The 19,834-nt window shown below is 47.2% G+C and overlaps 1 protein-coding gene and 1 long non-coding RNA gene across 7 annotated transcripts in view; one reads left to right on the top strand and one right to left on the bottom strand.

Annotated features, from left to right (window-relative positions):
* Positions 1-5,179: 5,179 nt before the first annotated feature.
* Positions 5,180-7,330, bottom strand: LOC115032311 (uncharacterized). Its single transcript, XR_003837965.1, has 2 exons — positions 7,269-7,330; positions 5,180-5,527 (listed from the first exon to the last, which is right to left on the bottom strand). It is a non-coding gene; the product is annotated as an uncharacterized LOC115032311 (long non-coding RNA).
* An 11,171-nt stretch (positions 7,331-18,501) lies between these two features.
* Pipox (pipecolic acid and sarcosine oxidase) overlaps positions 18,502-19,834 on the top strand; it is a 14,204-nt gene continuing 12,871 nt past the window's right edge. For 2 of the 6 annotated variants that reach the window (XR_003838068.1, XM_085829793.1), the window contains exon 1: positions 18,502-18,680. Coding sequence is in view for 3 of the 6 variants with exons in the window: in XM_085829793.1 (XP_085685919.1) it covers positions 18,567-18,680 (114 nt within the window). In the remaining 3 variants the exon portion in view is untranslated. The remainder of the gene's footprint in view (positions 18,681-19,834) is intronic. The other 4 variants (XM_021176222.3, XM_021176220.3, XM_029483871.2 and 1 more) reach the window with 4 other exon arrangements.

A 19,834-nucleotide genomic window follows, 5' to 3' on the forward strand; every position in this document is an offset into this window, starting at 1 on the left:
TATACTGGAAAACCAAAGAAGATGGGAAGTCCTTTGAAAGCGAATGGAAATGGGCTCAGGGAAGCCCTTCCCAAGGCTGGGCTGCAAATTAGCATAAAGTTATTTCCAGACCGAAGTCTGGCTTATTTTAGACCCTTCCTCATTTCCTCCAGGGCAGAAGAAGCCTTAATCCCTTGCCTGGTGAGAAAGAGACCTTCACTATGGGAGTGAATCGGGAGCAGATCGGAAACTGTAGCTGCTGTGTAGATTTTTACACCATCTCAGAGTCTTAGGGCTTGCTGTTCTTCATAGGTCTTCTCCAGCAGGTCTCTCATTTTATTTTATTGCCATATTAAATTTAAAAAAAAAATTGTCTATTCATTTTTGGAATAGGTAATATGTGCCCAGGGTGCACAATTCAAAAAGCATAAAAGAGCTCACAGCGCAGAGTCCCTCCCCATCCTCAGAGTCAGCCGATGCCGTCAATAGCTTGCTTCATGATATTTAAAAATAGCATTGTTTCTCTTTTCTGTTCATGTAGAAAATACAATAATTCCTGCGGAAGAAAATAAAAATCACATGTGCCACACTCCTCAGAGCTGAGGGCTCTGCACATTCCTGTGTTTAATCAGCCAGCCTTTTCTCTGTGCATAGATGGTTACAAGCTTGCATAACCCCTCTTTATTACTTGTTTACATTAAATATGACTCCTCGGAAACAAAGACCAGAGAGGGTGCGTTCGAACTGGATAGAGACGGGGTGCCTTGGTGAGAGTGATGGGGTTAAAGGGGGGCTCTGCTTCCTTCGTGTTACTTGAAATCCTTTTAGATGAAAATGCATTCGTGCAATACTTCCTTTTGGTATTTTTCTGGAATCGATTCTAAATGATTGCTTCAGAAGGCTACTATTAAACGGATCATTCATGATTGTGATCTTAAGATGTTTACAAGGGTTTTGTTTGTTTGTTTGTTTGTTTTATTTTATTTTAGATAGATTCTGACTACATAGTCCTGGCTGGCTGGACCAGAACTCACTGGGTAGAGTAGTCTGACCTTGAACTCACAGAGATCTGCCTGACTCTGCCTCCCGGGTGCTGAGTTGAAAGGTGTGTGCCACCACACCTACCTTGTGGGCGTTTTGAACAATGGAACCATGCCCGCAGAATGGGTGGCAGAGGCAGGCAGATCTCTCTGAGTTCAAGGACAGTCAGGGCTACATAGTGAAACCCTGTCTTAAATAAATAAATGAATGTAAAGCATGCAGATGAGGGCTGCATGTAGTGGCACACATCTGTGGTCTCAACACTCAGGACCCCGAGACAGGAGGATCACAGGAAGTCTGAAGCCAACTTGGACTATACAGTGAGACCCTACTTTAAAATAAAAACATTATTTTAAAGGATGAAAAGAAAGAAGCATACACACACACACAAAGTTTTTTGATCCACAGTGTCAAATTTATTTCTTTCTATGTTGTTTTAATCTCTAGTTCAACTATCAGCAGCTGCTCCCAGCCCCAACATCCATCAGACTCATTCATCACAGGCCAAGGGTCAGGTCTGAGATGGACCCATGGGAGGCTAAGTTTTTCCCCTGCCACTGGCAGGATGGTGTATATATTTATATATTTAATGATTTTACTATTTCTCTCTACCTTATGTGTACTAGTGTGGCTGTCTGTCTGTCTGTCTGTGTAAGAGTGTTGGATCTCCTGGAACTGGAGTCAGACAGTTGTGAGCTGCCATGTGGGCACTGGGACCTAGGACCTCTGAAAGATGAGCCAGTGCTCCTAACCACTGAGCAATCCTCCCAGCTCCATATATTTATTCCTTTATACCAAGGATTAGACCTACTTGTACTTGCTAGGCAAGTGCTCTATCACTGAGCCACAACCGCAGTGCTGTGGCAATTCTTTCTTTAGGTCATTGATAGGCGCCTGGGGAGTCTTTGTGACCCCTATGGGAAGTTGATGAAACCTGGGGTGTAGAATACCTCAGCAGGTGGGACAGGGGCCTCCAGGAGTCTGAGTTATAAGATCAAAGTGGTATGTAGCCAGGACAGAGCTAGATCTTTCTCCCAGGTGTCCTATATCAGTGAGTTCAGATCACAGTGCTAAAAGCAGGGCTCTGACAGCTCCTTTTAGAGTTACATCTGGGCAAGTTCCAGTGGCACAGAGGAGACCTTCTAAAGCCAACATCTCCAGCTCCTGCACCCTCTAAATGTCAAAGTCAGACTTCTCTTGGATTCCAAACACCCAATTCTGTGACCTGCCTACAACCTTAGCCCTTTAGCTTTCTGGCAAGTGGACCCCTGTCATTTGGAAATGTTTAGAGAAACAAGACAGACAGGAGAAAGACTTGTTGGTTTAGTATGGAAAGCTGGCTTTCTGAAAATGTCCCTCTCCTCCCTCTGGGGCCCCTACATCTCCATAGTATCTGAGGTTTCCTCTTGATAGGGGCTGGAGGGGGAAGAAAGCCCAAGATTGCATCTCATTGGTGAGATGAATAATACATTTGAAGCATCTCACAAACTGTGTTTGATCCGCCTAAAGCTTCAACCGTTAACGCATTTCTCTTTATCCCCAGCAAGGGAGGGCTAGGAACTGTCAACATTTTCCTTTCTGCTTAATTTGTGCCCTCTCCATAAAGAGAAAAAACAGGGGTTTGGGGGAGAGAGGGAGGCTGGGAAGGAGGATGATGATACAGTCCTGGAATAACGTGAGGCGGGCGCTTCAGCACCATGGCCTGCTCCCGGAGCCTGGGAACTTCTAGGGTTGGCAGGGCAGAGAAAGGGCAGTGTTGTTCCAGGGAGGGGGCTGTGCTGTGCGTGCTGGGGCTCTTTGGGTGCCAATTTGCAGAATGGTATGAGCTTCCAAAGCTGGTTCCTTTGAGAGCCCTGCTCCAGTGCTCCTGGAAGGAGAGGGGAGGTGGGAGGTTGAGGCTGGCTGGTTGCTAAGCACCCATGATGCTTCTTTTGATTCATAGCAAGCAGAGAAGCCATATCCAGGCTCAGGGGCCAGTGCTGTATCTGTGTGTTAAGCTGCACGCTTCAGCCACTCTCCATGTTTCTCCAGGGGGGTGGCTTTAGCACTAAGGATGCTCTCTATGGACACTGGTGGTAAGAGGGGGCCAGGGAAAGTTCACATTTTTAAAAGTCTATTTTGGCTGGGTGTGATGGTACACGCCTTTAATCCCAGCACTTGGGAGGGGAGGCAGGCAGATTTCTGAGTTCGAGGCCAGCCTGGTCTACAAAGTGAGTTCCAGGACAGCCAGGGCTATACAGAGAAACCCTGTCTCGAAAAACAAAAAACAAAACAACAACAACAAAAAAGTTGAGCTGGTGAGATGGCTTGGCGGTTAAGAGCGCCGACTGCTCTTCCAAAGGTCCTGAGTTCAAATCCCAGCAAACACATGGTGGCTCACAACCATCCATAACAAAATCTGATGCTCTCTTCTGGAGTGTCTGAAGACAGCTACAGTGTACTTACATATAATAAATAAATAAATATTTAAAAAAATTTAAAAAGTATTTTGCTTTATTGATTTTACTTTATGAGTGTTTTGCCTACATGTATGTATGTGTATCATGGAGGCTAAACAAGTGTGTCAGATCCCCCAGAACTGGAGTTACAGTGGGCTGTGAGCTACCATGTACGTTCCAGGAACTGAACTCAAGTCCTGTGGAAGAGCAACAAGTGCTCTTAGCTGCTGAGCTGAGCCTTTGTCTTTCCAGCCCTGAGAGTTCACATTCTTATCTACATTGCTGCTGTTTTGTCAAGTCTGCAGTGTCCTGCCCCTTCTCTGTCCTGTATGACAGGGAACAAGACAGAGGAGGTTAGAAGCTCAGACAACGGAGGGCCAGCTGGGTCTTCTCTTTGACTGCCCATATGTCTCAGTTTCCTGTGTATAAAATAGAGATGCTCACAGTGACATTTTAAGATCTGTTGGCAATTCAGTATGTGTCCTTAGGTCTCGAGGGCAGTACTCAGAACACAGGCTGAACCATGTGTATTGCCTCTTCTTATTTTTGTTTGTTTGGTTGGTTTGGTTTTGCTTTTTATTTTTGAGACAGGATTTCTCTGTGTAACAGCCCTGGCTGTTTGGACTCCAGGCTTTGTAGTCCAGGCTAACCTTGAACTCACAGAGATCCACCTGCCTCTGCCTATCATCACTAGGACTAAAGGCATGCACCATTATGCCTGGCTGACTTTTCTTTTTGGAAGAGATGGGGCATTGTTATATTGTCTAGGCTATTCCCCACAACTCCTGAGCTCAACTGACCCTCCTGCCTCAGTTTCCTAAAAAGGTGGGACTGTGTGCATGTGCCATCCTGTTGGCTGTAATTAGTTGTCCTTGTTAGCCTTTCCACAATCATGTAGTCCTTCTCTTCCCAACAGGCCTGAAAACTATCCCATTTCCTTCTCTGGGAAGCTTTCTCCCCTCTATCTCCATTCAAACCCCCCAAGCCCTTCCCAAGAGCCCTTCCCAAGCCTCTTATTCTCCTGTCCACCTTGGCTGGGACCTATAGTCACACTTCTCCAAGCACCCCCATTCCTAGAGGCTGCCTGGTGATGCCCCAGAATTCTGCTGACAAGTATCAGATTTGGCCAGATCTTTTTGGGTTTTGGGGTTTAGTGTCTCTTGTAGCCCAAAGTGGCTTCAAACACAATAAGTAGCTGAGGATGTCCTTGAACTCTCCATCTTCCCCCACCTCTGATTACAAGCCAGACTGGTCAGGTCATTTTTCTGGTTTCTAACAGATCCTCTCATCTGCATGAGCCTGGCTTGACTTTGATGGCTTTTCTGTCTCCTACAGTGGCTTGTATAGGACATGCATATTCTCTAGGGAACTGGTGGTATATTCTCATGGAGACAGCTTTTCTCGGAGGGACACAGAGCAGGTTATCCCCACTGAGATAGGTACATTGAATAGAAGAACAAGTCATTTTCCTAACAGTAAGTAATGTGTCTCCATCTTGAACTATTAATTCCTCTGTCTCACAGGCTCCCATACCTACCTCTCCACCCCAACCTTCCACCTCAACCCCCAACGCTTCCAACCCCTCCACCCCAGCTCCTACTAGGAAAGCTACCCATCAAGTCTTCCCTCAGTCTGTCCAGTCGCAGCTGAGAGAACAGACTTAGGCATGGCAGTGAAAAAGCATCCCAGAATCCTCTGGTGCGGAGGAGGAGGCAGGAATCCCCTGAAGCAAACAGAGCGTGTGTATTTTGGAGAGAGGTCAGGGGGTGTCTGGAGGATGTAGGACCTCCCTGTAGGACAAATCAGGCCCAGAGGTTCTGGCAGCCTGGCATGTGTGTCTGCCCAGTGCTCCTGGGCCCTTCTGTTCAGGCCTGGCATCCCACGGAGGCTACATTCTGCTTAGGAGTTCGGAGCACAGACGGGGAGGCGGGCCTTGCAGAGAATCGATTTGCGGGACCAGCGGGGGCTTTCTCTTCCTCCTTACTTCCCAGATCTTTGATCTCTTGTCCTCCCTCCATAGTTCTGTTTCCCTGCTTTCTCCCTCTTCCGTGGCTGAATCACAGCAGGCTCTGTTGGGGGAAGGGGGAAAGGGGTGTCAGTTCTTTGTCCTCTTGTGTCCTGTGACTGGGTGGGTCCTAGCCTCCAACTCAAGTCATGAGGCGCAGGGTTCTGGCTATGGTGGGAGTGGGGTCTCTCTCTCTCTCTCTCTCTCTCTCTCTCTCTCTCTCTCTCTCTCACACACACACACACACACACACACACACACACACACACACAAAGAATTCAGAGCATCAGCGAGACCATGTGGAAGACTGAGGTAGGGAGAATCAGGGGCGACGGGGAAAAAAAGAGAATTCAGCAAATTAAAAATTTTACAACCATCCGGCAAGTCTGCAAAAATGTAGTTCCCTGCGGTCTTTCATTTATCTCATTATCTGACTCCTAATGTGCCACTTCCCCCTTTCTTTTCTCGCCACACTTTGGTGCAAAATCTTATTAGCTTTTTTTTTTTTTTTTTTTTTCTGGCAGGGGCTTCATATAGTCTTTTTCATTACATTTCCTAATAAAAGCAATCACTAGGATGGCACGGCTGGAGGATTAAAAAGCCACCTCAGCAACCTCCTGGCTAGCAGAGCCTCAGCTCGGCTCGGGGCTCACTGTAGCCTTGTCAAGTCACCAGGGGAAACAGGCCAGACCCGGAGGGGTGGATCAGAGACACCCAGGTTAGACTGCGGAACATTCCAGGGCTGGGAGAGGAGCTAAGACGGGCTGCGAGTGAAGATGTTAGAGAAGGGGGAAGAGCAGGAATGTTAGACACCCGTTGTCGATCCAGCTGAGACCATCCACTTCCTCCCAAAATAAAAAAGATTTTGATCTTTGTCTTTGGACTCTGGCCCAAGCTGTCATGGATTCTTTTGAGTTACACTGTTGACAGCAACTATTCAGCTTTTGAAGAAGGTAGATTGGATTTCTTTGTCCGGGGACTTTGTTAAAATTCTCAAGAAACATTTAAGAGAAAATGTAGCAATTTTAAAGGTCATACTGTTACGTCACCTTTGCCCTGTGCCCACCTCCACGGACATTTTTTTTTTTGTCTTCCCAAAGGGAAATGCCATACCACCCGTTCCCTGCCCAGCCCCCATGAACTTCATTTTTGCTTTTTACCTCAATGGAGCCTGCAGTCTAGATGGCCCTTGGAAATGGACTGTCCCTCGTTCTGGGTCCTCATTGAGTACTCGGCACAATGACCCCAGTGCTCACCGGGTTGTAAGAAAGGATAGAAAGTCACCCTACCTGTTTTGTTTCTGCTTTTAAAAAAGACTTATTTTTATTCATTCTAACCCTGTGTATGTATGGGTTTGCATGTGTGTACATGAGTGTGCATGAGCCCACAGAGCCAGAGGTTCAGATACCCTGGGCTGTGGTACAGACAGCTGTGAGCTGCCTGATATAGATGCAGGTCCTTTGGAAGAGCAGCCAGTGCTCTTCACTACTGAGCCATCATCTCCAGCCCCAGAAAGTGACCCCCTTGAAGGCTGAATGGTATCCCTTTGTAAGAATTGCCAACTTTTGTTTATGCAACCTTTTAAAAAAATTCCAGCCTAGCCAGATGGTGGTGGTGAAAGCAGGCAATGGTGACACACACCTTTAATCCCAGCGCCCAGGGAAACAGAGGCAGGAGGATGTCTGTGAGTTTCAGGACAGCCAGGGCTAAACAGAAAAAGACGACAAGAAAAAAAAAAAATCCAGACTTAAAAATCTTTTCCATCAAAGGAAGTTGAAGAGGGAATCCTCCCAAAACCCTCTTACCATGGTTAGCTTCTTCCTGCTCTTCCTGTTGCCCTACCTCTGTGATGCTAATGATTAAACCTCTGTTCCATCACTGACTAACTGAACTCACTAAAGACTGACTGGGTTTGTTGCTTGGCTCAGATATTTGGTTTGGGGGAAGGGCTAAAAATGACAGAAAACTGGGTCTGACAAAGCAAGCAAAACAAGGAGAAAAAGTAAAATAAATCAAACTGCCTATAATAGACATTTTGTTGCCTGGGTTATAAACTGGCCCTAAAAGTTTGTCACATGTCACCCTGCAAGGTGATGTCGCCTGTACCGAGGGCTGCCGGCTTAGCCACACACACAACTTCTGGGGCCGGGAAAGGTTGGCTTAGAAGAGAATGACCATCATTTTGAAACATTTGACTGGGTGTGATTAAAAATAAGGGTACAGCCTTTATTAAAAATAAAGGGTGTGATGATGCATGCCTTTAATCCCAGCATTCAGGAGGCAGAGGCAGGCGGATCTCTGAGTTTGAGGCCAGCCTCGTCTACAGATTGAGTTCTGGGACAGCCAGGGCTACACAGAAAAACCCTGCTTGGAAAGTCAAAACAAATAAGCTGACAAATGTCAAATATAAGCGACTTTTAATGTTTTGTTTAGGGATGCCAGGCCTCATTGTCTGGTGTGTTCCCCTGTGCTTGGCTGGGACTGCATGAGCCGGTCATAGCCAGCAGTTTGCCAGGAGGACCTATGGGGAAGATGTGTCTCGCCAAGAGTGGGTCACCCCTAATCTCAGCTACGAGTTCAGCTAGTGGGGATTCTACCTTTAGTCTGTGAGACCCTCTTACCCTTCACTTCTTTCCATTCTCCTCCAGGGCCTTTTTGGATCTAAATCTCTGCCAGCCTTTTCTCTGTCCCAGACTCTAGAGGCTGTCAGAAGCTTCTCAGACAGGAAGAGCCTGCAGGTCAGGCAGACAGCCTGACTGAGGGTTTCGCCTTCCCCTGGCCTGGGAGATAGACTCTGAAAGACAGGGTTGCTCTGATGAGAGATCCATTTTCTCTCCATCCAAGTGGAAGGCATTTTCCACACACTGTCACAGTTTGGCCTTCTGCTTATAACTGACAGACACCCTTCCCAGTCCCTTTACACATTTCCAGATTCTTCCTTTTCTCATCTGGAGAGGCTGCCCCTCCCTTGGGTGTTTTTTTGTTTCCTTGGCTCCTTATCAATCAACAGGAGGCAAACCCTGGGTGAGCAACAGCAGTAACCAGCAGCTGCCAGGGCAGTAGGAACTTCATTTCTGGCCCTGACGTTTATAAATGTGGCACAGAATACCAGGAGGGAATGGAATAAATCAAATTGCTTCCTCAAGGGTCCCCAGGGTTGCTTTAGACTTTCTTCCCACCAGGGGTTGGCGTCTTCTCTGTCTTTGCAGGAGTGGGAGCGTGGAGCATGGCGGTGTGCAACACAAAATGAACCAGTCTTCGCCCTTGCTTCACAGAAGACCCCACTGGCACATGGAGAGAGGCTGGGAAGAGGTCCTGTGTGGGAGGATGCTCGCTCTGCTGAGACATAGGCTCTCCATTTTCATATCCGACATTAGGTTTTTATTTTTTGTTTTGTTTTGTTTTTGAGACAGAGTCTCCATTGTGTAGTCTCCATCCTGGCTGGCCTGAAACTCAATAAGTAGACCAACCAGGCTGGACTTCAACTCTTAGAGGTCTACCAGCCTCTATGTACATGCATGCATGCCTGCTTAGCTGGGCATATTGGCATACATAATCCTATCACCTGGGAGTCTTGAGACAGGAGAATCACTGCAAGTGAGGCCAGTCCAGGCAACATGACAAAACCTTATCCAAAATGAAAAACAGGCATGTGCTCAGGGGGCTGGGGGCTGGAGGGGTGGGGGCTGCTTCTGGTAAAGGACTTCAGTGGAACATTTACTGTTTTTCTAGAGGGCCTGAGTTCAGTTCCAAGAGTTCACCCATGTTGGTAGCTTACAACCATCCAGAATCACAGCTCCAAGGGATCTCTTACCTACTTCTGCCCTCTGAGGGTTGCCACACACATAGCAAACACACACAGACATATACATGCACACACACAAATAAAAATAAATAAGGAAGGCAGGAAGAAGGAAGGAAGGGCCTGTCTATTGATTTTACAGGGCTGTTGCTGAAGATGCAGCTAGGAAGCCTAAGAGGTGACCTCTGTAACCTGCACAAGCACGTGGGAAAGCCATGATGAGGGCCAGACCTCTGGGATATCCAGAAGCAGCTTTAGAAATGTTTGTTTTAAAGGAAGAAAGAGAGAGAGAGAGAGAGAGAGACAGAGAGAGGAAGGAAGGAAGGAAGGAAGGAAGGAAGGAAGGAAGGAAGGAAGGAAAGAAAGAAAGAAAGAAAGAAAGAAAGAAAGAAAGAAAGAAAGAAAGAAAGAAAGAAAGAAAGAAAGAGAAAGAAAGAAAGAAAGAAAAAGAAAGAAAAAAAGAAAGAAAGGAATGTTTTATTTTGATTTGGGTGTGTATGGTGCAAGAAACAGGGGTACTTGACGCCGAGTGTGTGTGTGTGTGTGTGTGTGTGTGTGTGTGTGTGCTCACGTGAAGGTCAGAGAACAACTTTGAAGAACTGGTTCTCTGTTTTCATCTTGTAGGTTCAGGGGCTCCAACTTGGGCCTTCAGGTTGGGCAGCAAGCACCTTTGCCCACTGAGTCATCTCTCTGGCCCCAGAGGATGCTTTCTGAGGCAGCTCCCTGCAGACCTTTCCTAGCCTATTCCAGGAACCTCCACTCTCTTCTTTCCTTTGAGAATTCTGGGCAAGATGCCCTGAGAGTCAGTTCCAAACACAACTGGAATCCTCCCAATGTCTTTTCTAAACCTTTCTTTCTCCTGCCCCCAGAAACAGCAGGCAAATAAAGGTGGACAAATGTGCGGAGGGAGAGACTGCCAGGGAGTGGGGGCAGGGTATAGGGGGAGGAGCGGGGGAGTGGGGGGAGTCGGGAGAGGGGTTGCCAACCACTACGAGGCAGGAAGCTGGTAGCAGCTGGTTACAACTCACCATGCCACTGAGAACCCAGCAGGCTCCTCTTAAGGTTCTGTAGAGATCCCTGCTAGTGAGATGAGGCCGGCATGGGGCCCACAACCTCCTTTTCTTTATATTGTCAAAATTTCCAGACACTGCACGTGACCTTTCACCTGTTCGCTAGCTTTTCTGCGGATTTGGATTCTATCTAAGCCTAGGGCGGGCTGTAGCTGAGGGTGAGGATGTAGGCAGGATGCTAATGATGCCCAGAGCCTATCCTTGGGTCCCATCAGGACTGCAGTGATCTGTACAGCATTTCCTTCTAAGTCTTTCCTACACATAACAAGATTCCACCCAGCTTCTCTCCCCAGAGGCAGCTACTGGCGCTAGCTTCTTGTTACAGGAACCAAGAAAAACCTGATTTTCTTTAAACATTTTCTCAACACTTTATTTAGAGAGGTTAGGTACTACACGGGGAGGTGTGTGGGGGTGGGGGAGGGACGATGAACGCTAGACTATGATTCTCAGGTGTTCTGCACCATTTGGGATGGTGGGTCATTATACATCCTATTCTTTAAAACATACACAGGAAGCAAGACCCTGTCTTAGCTAAAGACAATTAACCTTGAGGTCACAGCCTCTACCTGCCCCTTATCAGCATGGGCTTCTTTTAAACAAGTACAGTAATTTCCAGAAGGGAATCTCCTTAGCAAATTTCTCCTGCACTTATTTCCATTCATGGTGGTGCCATGCATACTGGTCCTCCAGCCAAAGCCTGCCTGGCTTACACAGAGCCAGCTCTCCTGGTGGCTGGTAGGATGAGATTTCCACTTTTGCTGTCCAGTAAGGGAGACAGCCATCTTTGCTCATAATTGCCGTGGTCCATTTTTAACCACTACTATCTGGGAAGGAAGGCTATTGGAGCACATGGTTAGACCAATATAAGTGAAGGCCATCCTGGAGGGTTTATGCATCCTAGGCTCAGTGGTTGGCCCAGAACCAAGTCTAGAAGCCCGGCAGTGGTGAACCAGGTTATTTAGGCCAACTGTGCCAGTAAGCAATGCTACTGGCTATTGGGAAATACTCGATATTGAGGATATTTTTAAAGCTGTAGCAAAGCATTAACAGGTTAACATGGAAGAAAAATCAGACGGTAGAAACTCCCTTTACTTAAAAAGCCTGTGTGTCAAGCCAGGCCGTAGTGGCCCACGCCTTTGATCCCAGCACATGGGTGGCAGAGGTCAGTGACTCTCTAAGTTCAAGGCCATCCTGGTCTACAGAGTGAGTTCCAGGACAGCCAGGGCTACACAGAGAAGCCCTGTCTCAAACAACAACAACCACAACAAGAAGCCTGTGTTAATCCTAACAAATGTGAATTTTTTTCTGATGCCTTGGTACAGGGAGGGGGTCTAAAAACCCAAGCACACTACCTACATGCCATGGAGAATAAAATAGAAGGTTCTAGACCACAAGCCTGTAATCCCAGATACTCTAGAGTCTGAGGCAGGACAGTCAGAAGTTCAAGGCCTTCAGAGTGAGTGTGAGGCTACCCTGGACACTCTGTCTCAAAATAAAAGCTAAAGGGATCAGAGGACACAGTTCAGTGGTGGCAATGTTTGCCTAGCAAGCACAGGGCCCTAGCCAGTACCAAAAAGCAAAGATTCCTCCCTGAATATGATAAAGGCCTGAAAACATACTGTATCAGTAGAGGGGTGGTGATGTCAGGCTGTGAAGACTGGGAATGGCCAGGAAGAGCAGTAGGTGCCAAAGCAGAGGAAGGTGCTGACAAAATCTCAACCCCGGACACAGCCTCTCCTCCGCAGAGGGCGATGACCAGATTGCTTAGACCTCTGACTTGCCTTTAATGTCCACGGAGCTTCATGGAAAGGTCTGGAGTGGGATACACTGGACCACAGTTGTGTAACGACATCTGCCAATGAACACTCAGCCATATTTAGAGCCCCACCCCTACCCCAGGCAAGGATGCAAACATACACACACATTTGTGGGACTGGGACAGACAGACCTGGGAGTAAGGACAAGAAGATTCAGTGTACGGGGATGGAGAGGTAGCTTAGTGGTTAGGACCACTTGCTTCTCTTGCAGGGGGCCCAGGGTCAGTTCCCAGCACCCTTATGGCAGCTCGTAACCATTTGTAACTCCAATTCCAGGGGGTCCAACGCCCTCTCCTGGCCTTCAAGTTCACCAGGTACAAGGAAATGCACTTGACAAGCATGTATACATGTAGGCAAAACACCCCTACAGATAGATAAAACACCCCTACAGATAAAACAAACCTTAAAAAGAGACTTTGTGGGCTGGTGAGATAGCTCAGTGGGTAAGAGCACCCGACTGCTCTTCCGAAGGTCCAGAGTTCAAATCCTAGCAACCATATGGTGGCTCACAACCATCCGCAACAAGATCTGGCACCCTCTTCTGGAATGTCTGAAGACAGCTACAGTGTACTTACATATAATAAATAAATCTTTAAAAAAAAAAAAAAGAGACTTTGTGTTCTTTGGGGACGTTTTCTCTTACATAAAAACCCTGCCTTGTTTTTAGTGCATTTCCTTGTCCTAGTGAACTCTGTGAGCGTTTGTTCATGCTAGTCAAAGATTCTTCCACTCGGCTATATCCTCAGTCCTTGTTTTTGGAGACAGTGTCTTTATTTTCCAAGATAGGGTATCTTTGTGTAACCCTGGATATCCTAGAACTAGTTCTGTAGATCAGGCTGGCTTCGAATTCACAGAGACCTGCCTGCCTCTGCCTCCCAAGTGCTGGTGCGTGCTACCATTGTCCAGTGAGATCTCAACCTGGACTTGAAGTGACAATCTTTCTGCCTCCCATTACAGATATGCATCTTCATGGTTAATAAACTTATTTTACATGCTCCCCCCATTTAAAATCAGGGTCTTATCTGGAAGTGGTGGCATATGCCTTTAATCCCAGCACTGGGGAAACAGAAGCAAGGCAGATCTCTGAGTTTGAAGCCAGCCTGGTGTACAAAGTGAGTTCTAGAACAGCCTGGGCTACACAGAGAAAACTTGTCTCAAAAAAACCAAACCAAACCAAACCAAAACATGGGGTCTTATGTAGCCAAGGCTAGCTTCAAACTTGCTGTGTAACTGAGGATGGCTTTAAATTCCCGATCCTTTTGCCTTAGCTTCTCAAGTGCTTAGATTACAGGTGTGAGCCACTGTGCAAGCTTGAGAGCATCCTTTTATAGTTGTACCCCAACTCTGTCAGACAAAAAGATGATTTAACAATTTTGTAGCACTGTCAGTCCCTTCTCAGGACTCCTTATTCATCTCTCTTCCTTGGGACCGGCCTTGTGATTGCATCGTTGTATGCTGGGGTGCAGCGTTGACTCTGACAGCTGCCATTTAATAAATGCAAAACTCAGAGGAATGCCAGGAAACAAAGAACCAGGGCCTTTGAATGTTCCACCTGTACTACTACGAGGGGGAGACTGTCCTGGGCAGTTCAGAGGGGCATCTCTCCCTTGCTGAACACCCAGCACCAGAATAGCCAGAGAGGCCTAGGAATCCAGGACATCTGTTATAACCAGAGAACCCTGTCACCCATCACAAGCATGTATGCATGCTGTCTCTGTGCCAAATGCCTCCTTCATACCCATGTATACTCTGCAGCCATCACGACAGAGTACCAACTCCTTATGATTGATATGGACACCAAGATAAAGGTAATGAGAACACCACGGTGTTATATAGGAACGCATACACACACACACACACACACACACACACATGCACGCATGCACCACCGTACATACTGTATAAGCATGTTTGTATACTCAAAGAACACCTCTAAAGAGATACAAAAGACAACAGCGATAGTGTTGCATCTGATAGAGAATTGAGCTCTGGGGATGGGTGGAAAAGAGACTCCACAGCGTTCTTTTTTGGACATTTTACTGTTGTTCCCTGTGTATGTATTACCTACAAAAAATGACAATAGAAAGAAGACTCACTCCTTTTAAGAAGCGTAGGAGGAAGGCAGACATGCCAACAATTACAGCACAATATGTGTATTGTTATCGTGGAGTCTCTGCAGGATGGAGAGACAGTATAGGAAAGGCTGCATCTGCTTGGGGGTGTCTGGGGGTGCCTGGGAAATCAGGTGAACAGTGGAACCTCTCTCCACTCAGTGTTGCTAGGGTGCCAAGAACTCAGTGGGAAAGGGTCAGTATTGGAGCTGTGGGAGCCAGCGGAGGTCAGAATGAAAGCTATCTTGCGTGCCAAGCTAAGGAGTTCAGATTTTTATCCTAATAGGAAAGGGCAGCTATGAAGAAAATTTTAACGAGGAGTAACCTGTCCACATTTGCCATTTAAAGGATGTCTTTAAAGGTGGGTAGATGACCTGACCTACGGGGATCAGGAATGAAGTGGGAAATCAACCTGAGACAGACCAGTGGGTCCGCAATGTGTATGCAAAGCCTGGTCTTTGCGGTCCCACAACCGGCATCCTCTTAAGCATTCAGGAACCCTGGCAGCCAGCAGCCAGCAGCCCGCACCGGCCAGCAGGCAGGATCTGCCTTCAGGGTAGGGCTCATCCCCTGTTTGCCTACCTCCTTGCCCTAGGCTTCAGCTCCTTGGCCAAGTGGGGCAGGGAAGAAAACAGAGCAGAAGGCTCTCCCTCTGCACTCCTAGGTCTCTCTTATTTATTCCGCTTTCTCTCTCCACTCGGGTCCTCTCATTATTTCTGAGCTGTACAGCTTGCTGCTTCCCCGGCTCGCTTCTTCCACCCCTGTCTGCAAAGTGTCAATCAAACCATCGGATGAGTAGTTCAGCCCTCACATCTTCGGCGCCTCTGCCCCAGGACATGAGCCACGGCTGCTGACACATACAAGCAGCAAGGTGTAGGGCTGTTGGCTTGCCCTTTAATATTCCTCCGATCCGGAATGGGTGTTAAAATGGAATTTGAGGGGATCGCTTCTCTCTGCCTGCCCCTGTCAGGACATCCACAAGGACGAGCAATCCTGATAGAAGGGGAAGCCTTTAGAAGCAGATTTGCTTTTCATTTCAAGGTTGGGCCGTGGCCAGTGTCGGCTTTCGGAGGAGCCGCCTTTTGAAATTCTTAACAAGAAGCAGAAAGCTTGAGTTCAGGAATCCAGGGCAGGCTTGTGAAGTAGGGACGGGGAAATGGGATTGTCATTTTATCTCTGAAGGGATATTATATTTAACGGGGGGTGGGGGGAATACAGAGAGGCTTGGCAGCTTCCCCCGCAGCGGCCACAGAGGACTGAACAATATCAGGCAGCAGGAAGGACTGAGATTAAAACAAAGAAAGAACTTCCCAGGTCCTGGATCCAGTAGCCAGGGAGAAGTGAAGCATTTGTTTCCCCTGGGGATTTCTCCTCCTTTTATAAATTGTGAATGGAGGCACCGTTTTTATAGAATACGGGAACTAATGAGAAGTAAGCTCAATTACCTCACCACCAATTTATTCCTAGATCTTTGATCAGCATGCACAGAAGTCATGGCTGTAAGCAGTGTGTCATTTGTGTTCTGTGTCTCTGTATCAATTTCCTATCTGCCTTTCTACAAAGCAGGGTCCTCATGCCTGCCATTTGGAATCAACATGTCAGCTATTTGCTTAGCTATTCCCCGATGTTGGATCGTTTCTATTATTTTTTAATATTATAAGAGCTCAGATATGCATGTCTTCATATAAAAGCCTTCTCCTCCCCCGAGGGAATAGTTCACCAAGTAGAATTTCTAGGTCATAATATTTGAACTATTTTATCCTACTGTCCATGGCCCCAGAATGCTCCACGGGACCCTGTATGAATTGCAACTCGGACAACATAATAAGGTTGTATCATTTTTATTTTTGTTTATTTAATAGACACATAATAGTACCTTCGAGTTATTTAATTCCCTTCTCTTCGCCTGCTGCTGAGACTGGGCACACTTCCATGCAAGGATTTATTGCCTGCTTTTCCTTGCGTGCAAGCTGTTCATCTCCGCTGACATCTTATCACAAGAAATCCAGGGGCCGATCTTATATATTTCTATCAAGCCCTTACACACTCAGGGTACCATATTTTTCTTGGTTATATCTGCTATTATTTTACTGTAAGGGATCTGTCCAGCGATGAGGCAGATGTTATCCTATCCTCTGTGGGGTCGGGGAGGAGGGAGGGGACAGAATGCAGTGACCTTTAGACTCTATTTTTTTTTTTCCTCCCTCAGAAGGAAGGAAAAAAAAATCAGTCAAATGGCAGTCCTTCTTTGCGTTCTTATTTTACTAGGAAAGGAAAGACCAGCCAGAAGACAACTAGTTGCTAAGGCTACTCTGGGGATTGTCTGTGGACGTGTTGCTGGGGATTCAGTCAGCCACTGTGCCCCCCCCCCATTGTTTTCTGTATGGCCACCAGATACACAGCAAAATGATAAAATCAGAATCACGACTATAAGCTCTCATTGTCACTATAACATTGTAGTGAGAGGGAAGTGTCCCCGGGCTGGGCTGTGACTCAGGTGACAGAGTTCCAGCCTAACGTTCATTCGTGAAGCCCTGGGTTTGGTCCTCAGCACCATATTAAATCAACATGATGGTACGGGTCTATTTTCCCAGGAGGCAGGGGCAGAAAAACCAGAAGTTCAAGGTCACCTGTGGAGGCAAAGCAGGTTGGAGGCCAGTTAAGCGATGCATGAGACCCTGTATCCAAAAAACGAGAGAAAATACTAACAAGAAGTAAGTTTTGGAGCAGATAGACCTGGGTTCACATCTTAGCCTCTTGGCACACCTAGTATGGGTCCTTGGGAAGATCCTGCCATCTTTGTTTAGTGGAGTGTTTATGATTATAAACAACCATCCTCAAAAGTTAGTGTCTAAAAACAAGCATTTTATTTTACTCCATAAAACTGGGGAATGCTGACACAGCTTGGCTGTTGGGTCACGTGCCACGGACTGGGTCTGGTCAGGGGTGGTTAGTTTGTCTGGACACAAGGTCCAAAATGGCTTCTCTCCTATGTGTGACTTTTCTCATCTCTCTCTCTCACAGAGTGGCTGGACTTCTAACATGTTGGTTCAGGGTCTAAGAACAAGTTCTTCAACGCAAGAAGATGTCCAAAGGCTTGGGTCAGAAAGGGAGTAGCAGTCACTGTATTCTATTGGGCAAGCATGTAATGGGAAAACCGACAGAGAATTTGAGGCTATCTCTAATCTGCCCAAAAAATGAGGATAAAAATATACACACAAAAAAAATCTCGAGGATTTAATGAGATAATGTATTCCGAGGCAGATTTACCAGGAAGCTAATAAAACTTCAACCATGGGGCTCTTTAATTGAGCGGTCTCTTCGAAGTCCTGCCATCTAGTTTTGCATGACTAATTTTTTTCTTTTTTTCTTTACTCTTTTATTTTTAGTGCTGGGTGCTAAACCCAGGACCCTGAACATGCCAAACACAAAAGTCTACTGCTGAGCTAAGCCTCCAGGCCCCTTTCCCCTTTTATCTTAAAATGGACCCCCAAAGTGTATAAGAATCAGGACCTGCCAAGCCTGGCTCTGTCCTCAGTGCCTGTAACAATCCCCATTGAGCCTGCTGCCTGGCACAGAAGGCTTCTCTGCACATGGCCCCTGTGTGTGCTGGGCTGACGCCTGGTTCCCAGTGTGCCTGAGGGCAAGGTTCTTCCTCGCACTGTCCTTTCCTGGATTTTTTTTTCCTCTTCAGGATCATTTATTCTCCTTTTTTCAACATGAAAGTAAAACACACAGAGAATGATTTCATAATCACAAAACTGCCCTCCCAGTTGGCCCCTGCATCTACCCCCTGACCTCACCACCCACCAGGGAGGAGGGCCAAACCCTGGGCATCCTGCCAAGTTCTTGGCTGGCCTTGTAGCTCCCTGGAGGGAATCAAGCTGCAGAGAGGGAAGCCAGCAGGGGGAGGCAGCATTCCCGGGGCCCGGCTTGGTCTGGGAGGCATTGAAATTCCGAAAGAAGTCCTGAGACAAAGATCATAATGAGACAGGAAGGTGGCATGGGAAGGCGCCATTTGCATGACAATAATTGAGCCAAGAATAGAAAACTGGAGGGATGCAAGGGTGAGGCTAGCAGCTGAGCTGGGCGAAACCTCACAAATCAGTCCACCCAGCTCTGCTCTGCAGGGGGAGGCGGAGGCTGAGCCCTGTGCCAGGCTTTTTGGGGAGGGAAAGAAAGACAAGGACATGGGCCCCAAGGGATTGTGGGAACTCTAGCTTAGCTGGACTTTGCCTCCCTCCTCCCCCTGTAGTCTGGAGGTGTCTTTGTTTGCCTTCTCTTCAGTGGGCTTTGTGGCATCATGGCTGCTCAGACAGATATCTGGGATGCTATTGTGATTGGAGCAGGCATTCAGGGCTGCTTTACCACGTACCACCTGGCCAAACACTCCAAGAGGGTCCTCCTGCTGGAGCAGGTACACTGTGCCTTCTGCCCTTCTGCTGTATAAGACTGTCCCCTCTTCTTTCCTCTCCTAGGGAGGGCTTTCCAGAACTTTTGGGCTATAAGTGAAGCCAAACGGCCAGACATCAGGAATTCTGTGTACTTCATAGCCATTTCACGTGGATCTTGACAATGCAAAGAAAGTTCCCACCCTCAAGTCCACGTGAGGTTTCTTGGTATACTCTTTTCAAATGTCTTAGTTCTTGCCCCGGATCAAGAAGTGTCCCACCTCTTTTCATTCTTTCGACCCTGTCTTGTCTTTGCCCACATGGTTGATACAACCAGAAAAAGAATCAGTTCTGCTCTGGGTAACCTTAAATAAAGACAGTTTTGCCTAGAGGCAAAGGCTGATGTACCAGCTTTGGAGGAAGCTGCGTTTTCTCAGCCGCTCCTTCCAGAACCTAGCAGGAGCTGCTGTTGAATTCTTCCACCTTTGGGTAAGAGCGACCTCCTCACTTGATGCCCGGGAACTAAGACACAGGTCTTTTCCTTAAAGGAAAAGTGATCACATGACTGCTTCAAATGAGGGTGGCACTGGGACCCTGCGGGGGCCCCTCGGGTGGGGCCTATGCAAATCTGTCAAATTGAGTTGTCTACCCCTGTGGCTTCTTCCTTTCCATTCTGCCTTGCAGCTCTCTGAGTGGGTTACCACATCCTGGGAATTGTCTTCAGTTCCTCTGTTTTCCCAAAGCCCAAGGGATTTCTGTTACAACCTGCAGGAAAACCTCCATTTTGCTTCACCCCGCACCCCCCAATCCTAAGATTGCTCCCTTATCCTGAGTACCTGAAGGCTCAGTGAGATGACATCCTTTTCCTGATCCGGAAAACCATGGGGCTCAATTTGCATAATCTGGAAGGTTCTTTCTGACTCTTGCTTTTCTAGGCATCTAAGCAGGGTGTGAATTCAGTGGGATAATAGAAGGTTATTAACAAATGGATGGGTGGCTGCCAGGGCTATTTACAAAAGGAAAAATTTAGTCAGTGCTGAGGTACTATTGCTAACCCGAATGCCTGGCCAGTCAGTGGGCCTCAAGGAGACCTGGAAGTATGGAAATATTTGAAAATATCTAGGCCTGGCCATGAGCACCTGAAAATCCCAGTTTCTCAGGAGACTGATGTAGGGGGATT

The sequence above is a fragment of the Mus caroli genome, unplaced genomic scaffold, assembly GCF_978045245.1.
Source record: "Mus caroli unplaced genomic scaffold, Mus_caroli_1 scaffold_13, whole genome shotgun sequence".
Classification (NCBI taxonomy): Eukaryota; Metazoa; Chordata; class Mammalia; order Rodentia; family Muridae; genus Mus; species Mus caroli.